General features: G+C 37.9%; 1 protein-coding gene across 2 annotated transcripts; it reads right to left on the bottom strand.

Annotated features, from left to right (window-relative positions):
- Positions 1-2651: 2651 nt before the first annotated feature.
- LOC117500795 (alpha-(1,3)-fucosyltransferase 9-like) lies at positions 2652-3933 on the bottom strand. Of its 2 annotated transcripts, XM_034159575.1 has the most exons (2): positions 3714-3933; positions 2652-3579 (listed from the first exon to the last, which is right to left on the bottom strand). In XM_034159575.1, the coding sequence occupies exons 1-2, from the start codon at positions 3919-3921 to the stop codon at positions 2669-2671; spliced, it is 1119 nt and encodes a 372-aa protein (XP_034015466.1). In that variant the 5' UTR covers positions 3922-3933; the 3' UTR covers positions 2652-2668. The 2 variants fall into 2 exon arrangements, with proteins under 2 accessions (XP_034015466.1, XP_034015467.1); XM_034159576.1 differs by having other exon boundaries at positions 2652-3840.
- Between the last annotated feature and the right edge of the window lie 1845 nt (positions 3934-5778).

Raw genomic sequence — 5778 nt, forward strand, 5'->3', positions numbered from 1 at the left:
GCTGAGTGTGTCAGATGGGAGCGTGCCTGCGATTGGGAAGCAAACCCTGATCGCTGGCGTCCCAGTCCATCATGCAAACCATTACACCAACACCTCCCACCTCATTAGCTGCAGTTCACCGATTATCACCTCATTTTTGCTTCAAACTGCACTCCAGTCATCATCTATCTCAGCGACAGGTATCTGAAGCTTTTGCACAACAATTATTTCCACATAAATTCAGCATTATTTCATCATAAAAGACAGATGAAGCAATCAGAGCGCTGAAGGCTACACGAGCTGCTCTCTGAGGCGTTCAATGCGCGTCGGTCATTTCAAAGAGTCATGGAGTTGCGCCGAGTTTCTGCTTAAAACTGACTTTAGAATGATTTAAGGGGTTTTACCTTGTCATCTGATGGTTAATAATCCCATTAATCCATTTGATCGCTTTGGGTGAAGAGACTCTGTCTCAGATGTGCTGCTGTGGTCCGAAATGACACGTGCAGTGAAGGCAGGCAGACTGATTTTTAGGTGGGGACCGTTCAGTCTGCGACACCGGGAGTCCAACTCTTACATCCTTAAGGGAGATGGCTCAACAGGCCTCAGGGGTTTTAACTTTTCATTCACTTATAATCCATCAAACAGTACAGTTGAACAGTGCATTTAGTATGACAGAAATGCAAAACACTAATCTTTAAATGATTTCTTGATAATTTAGCTCAGTCTTATTGGACAACTTACTACTGCAACAACTCAACAAATTTATATGATCCAATAATGCAATTTCAAATTTGCTAATCTTTTTTGAAGGCAGTCAGTTGAGTTGTCGCTCGACCCATTTGTCGCTGCTGAAATGTCTTATTATCTAATGAATCACCCAACCACAATCATGTTGGGGACACTGCAGGTTTTTCTGTTGTATAGGGACGTGTATAAAAATTCTATCCCATACAATATACAATCTGACTGTGAATTCGGAAAGAACATGAAAAACCCTTTAAAATGACACCAACATCATGTGATTATCTTAAGGAAGTTATGGGTGTTTTTTGTGTTGGGAATCGAGCTTGTTTTACTGGTCTTAATGAATAGATGAAACACGGACTTTGTAAATGAGTTGGACTTTCATATTTTTTCTCATAACGTCCTTAATATTCCGGATATCTCCATGAAATTTTCAGGAATGATGGAGTACCACCTCTCCTGCATTTTCAATGGTATATCATCTCAATACTGGCAGTCACTGGATTTTGGCGATCGTCCAGAATCTTGGAAGGTACATGGTGTCTATGAAGAGGAATTAGTGATTTAATTTTGGTTATGATTGGTTCATGATTAAGGCCAGTTGTCAACGATGAAAATGGCAAATTTTACATGAATGAGTTCAGATATTTTATTGTGAGAGAACATGGCTGTTTAGAAGCCCCAGTAACATTTTCTTTACATGCCTGATACTTTGAAATGTTGGTGTGGTGTCGCTGTGCTGAGCATGTATGATCAAATTAATTTGATGAGGGTTTTTTCCCCCAGTTGTTAATTTAATTTATCCTGATAACGTGATATTATCCACAACACAGTCTGCTACAGGAACAAAACCAACCAACCAACCAACAGACAGACAACAATAATGATAATCATAAAATCAAATTAAAATTAATAACAACATTTAGAAACTATAAAAATGCAACCTGACATTCATTTGAATAAGAGTTATAAATACAACCAATTACATAGAATTGATTAAAGTGTAAATTATTTATATAAGCTGTGTAGAAGTAAATATAAAATCATCATTTTAATCTGATAAAACTGCAGATGAAAATAAAGATAATAATAATAATAATAATAATAACAACAATAAAATCAATTTTAAATAAACTGTAAAAACAAAATTAATGGGATGATGGCCAGAAGCTATGATGCTGCTTGATTTATAAGTGTAAAATATTGATTAAAGTATTTATTATTTATATAAACTGCATAGAGGTAAATATAAAAATATCATCAGTATGATAAAATTGCACATGCACGTGATAATAATAATAATAATAATAATAATAATAATAATAATAATAATAATCAAATTCAAATAAGTTGTACAAATAAAATAAAAACTATAAAAATACAGCCCGACATTCATTTGGATAGGAATTACAGAACCAATTTACACAGAACCAATCAATTCATTTCTTATTACAAACATGAAACCCTCCTGATCTTATCCAGTGCATTTAAAACTTCATAATGTATATAAAAGTAATATCCAAAACAGCTGAATATCCAAGCTGAAATAAACACACACACACACACACACACACACACACAGACACACAAGACAACATAAGTCCAAAAAAAAAAAAAACGACCCACGAGAAAAACCAAAGTAAAAATTTGCATAGATTTTTTTAAAGTTATGTCAGCTTAGTTATTTCAAATTTCAGTTGAGTTAATATCATAAGACTGCTCTAGTTAAGTAGAAAAAACTTTAAAAAAAGATCTGTGCAAATTGTTTCATCACTTTTTCTCGTTGAGACAGCGGTTCATTTTCTGGACAAAACGGCTCACGGGAAATAAAAGACAAAAAGGTGAGACTTTAAGCACTACCTTCAACAACAAAACAATCACTACACAATCCTTAAAAACACTCTCAGCCCCAGAACCATTTATCGAGATGATTGAATACTTTATACTACTTGTTTCTACTCAAGTAATCACAAGCCAGACATACTTGCCCTGCCCAGTTGTTTTGGCGTTTAACTTTAAACAACCGGCGCCACTCAAAGTACCTGAGGTACATTTCTTGGTTCTTGTCCAGGAGCAGCAGGTAGTCAGCCAACTCTTTAGGTGATTTGAAGTCATCAACGTGGATGAAGGCGTCTCCCTGGATGAAGTTTTCATAGTTCTGCCTGGGTGAGCCAAGAACCACAGGTACTGTCCCCACAGTGAGCGGGTTGTACAGTTTTTCAGTGATGTAGTCCCTGTGGATGGAGCTTTCAAATGACAGGTAGAACTTACAGCTGGGCATGGTGAGGAGAAAATCATCACCGGAGATTCTCTTTCCAAAAGCTCCACCGTAAGCATGAATCTGAACATGTTTTTTCAGCTCATTGAAGTATTTCACACGACGATGGTTTGGGTTCCAGTTGCTCACAATCCAACAGACCAGCTTGTCTTTCTTGGGCAGGGTGAAGTTCTCCTCACCCTCCACTGGGACGATGAATCCATAAGGTATTGGAATGTCAGCATCCTGATGGTAATTTAGGGTCAAATTGAACAGTTTCTCAATCCCAAGCAGCTTTGAGGTGTGTGTTGGGGATTCCAAGTTCCACCATATCCACTTCTGAAGGGGTGGTCGCTGGAGCTTTGGCAGGTTGGACAAATCCCCGTGAATTTCTCTGTGATGGATCACAACCCCGTCTGACTTGTTGTAGAATTTCCTGTCTGCTGTGAGGAAACAACCATCAATGTTATGTTGAGAGCTACAGGCGGTCAAGTCAAAGATGTCTCCAAAAGGCCAGAACCAGATCAGCACGGTGGTCGGGGTTTTATTCGTCTTATTGGAGAAAACATTTTCCACCTGACCTGTGGGTCCTGTTGACTCTATAGGAATTGAAAACCAGTTGATGGATGATTTAAAATACATCAAAAACAGAGTCACAAAGCAGCCCAGAATTAAAACAGCAAGCACAAAGGGTCGCTGGATTTTGAGACAAGTTTCGGATGACATGCTCAACTCAAAGGAAACTGTTTCCAAAAGCAGTCGTGTGCACAGACAGAAAACCTTAGTGGTGTTGGAACAACAAAATTCAGCCTCTTGTTCGGCAGCGACGTCCAAACAATGAAATCCACAGTGTTGGTTTTCAGTCTTATCCTGTGAATGTCAGAATAAAGTGTGACAGTCAATGGTGGAGGAAAACAAGCAAAGTCAAAAATGTTCATCATGAATGAGGGCTTGTTTTCACCCTTTAAAGCTGAGTAAAGTGTTTCTTAAAAATGTACCTAACCGTGGATTACAGCTGCAGTGATACGTCCAGCAGGATAATAAGATAAAGACAGAGACTCGTGTGAACAGATTGGCAAAACGTCTTACACTGAAGTCACATTAAAGCACCACTCCTTTTGACAAGGTGACACACACACACACACACACACACACACACTGTGTGTGTGTGTGCGTGTGTGTGCAACATAGTCAATAAATACATTTATTTTTACAGACATCTGGCTTTTTTGTTGAATGTAAAACATTTAATCACGACAACTGATGAGGCAAAACATGCTTTTGGAGTTTTTGTCAGGAAAATGCCAAGTACAATTAGTCTGTTAACAAAATCCTTAACCCTCTGGAGTCCAGGGTATAATTGGCCATTTTTAACTACTTTTGGTTTTACTTTTATAATTTACCTTTAAAAAGTGTTTACTTGGCCTTGTTTCGTGTCATTTTTTTCAGCACAACCTCACCTGTGCGACTTTCCAGTTTTTCATTCATTCTGACCTATTGTATTAACACAGTGAACCTAAAATTACACAAAAAACGTAAAATCCGAATAGAAAAAAGTTTTTTATTTTTAATGTGAAAACCACAAACTTGTTTAACGAACCATTTTCATAACTTCAAATATAAATATAATTTGTAAATTTCAAAAACACATGTACAAATGTAGCAAAAACAATTATTTACATACTTGCAGGAAATGCTTCAGGCATTTTTTTTGTACAATAATTTACAAAACAGTCAGATTTTACAATAAGATTTAGATTTTCATCATATGTACAAATATAGTGCAGGAAATGCTAATCTAAACTATTTACAAAATAATCGGATGTCAAAATAAGCTTTAGAATGTAAATATAAATGGCAATTTCAAAAACACATGTACAATGTCGTGCAGGATATGTTAAACTATTTGTGTACCTCAAAAAAAAAAAAAAAACAACAATTCCTGTCCAACACAACACAGAGGGGCACATCGCAGGCCTGACATTTCGATGGTGTGTCACTCCTCTTGTTGCCCACGTGAAGGCATTGTTGGCACCTCAATCTGCCTTTGTGGCCTTTTGGCGAAGATCTGTGCCTGTCACAATTGGCACAAGAATGTGGTGCCACAGTTAACACACCAGCTCAACCATAAAGTCCTTGTGTGTCATGGGCTGCATTTGCTTGACACTGCAGATCTCACAAGGCAAGTTGAATGCATTTGTGGCTGTCATGTCAAGGAAGTGCAGCAACACTGTCCTGTGCCAGCGTGCAGTTTTCCGATGGGTGGAGTCGTACTGGGTGAGCAGGTCAGATAGGTTGACTCCACTCATGTTTTTATTATAATTATAATATTATTAAAGGACTCTAAATGCTGTGTCTTGAATGGGCGGATGCCTGGAAAAGATAACTTTACCTCAATTTCTGTAAAAGGGAGGGCTGTTGTTGATTACATTATTACTTCTCATGAATGCTTAAGCAGTTGTACTGAGTTCAACATTTACAGTCCTCATGAGCTAATTGAGAATGGGAGTGTCTGCTGTTTCAACATGCTTGGGGACAGGTGTAAAGTACCGGATCACTCATTGTTGGTCCTGAGTTTTCAAGCTGGAGGGGGCTTTGCTGCTGATTATTTGGGGTCAGATTGTTGGGAAGGTGTCGTAGCACGGACCCACAACAGGGGGCGCAAATGAACGGACAATGAGTAAGCCAAAAAGTAACAATTTAATGTTGTGATAATACACAACTAAATGTATAGAAATTTGCACAGTCAATAAACACCAGGTGACATGTGGGCAGGCTCGAAGATAGAAGACCCCTGA

This window comes from Thalassophryne amazonica, chromosome 19, assembly GCF_902500255.1.
Source record: "Thalassophryne amazonica chromosome 19, fThaAma1.1, whole genome shotgun sequence".
Taxonomy (NCBI): Eukaryota; Metazoa; Chordata; class Actinopteri; order Batrachoidiformes; family Batrachoididae; genus Thalassophryne; species Thalassophryne amazonica.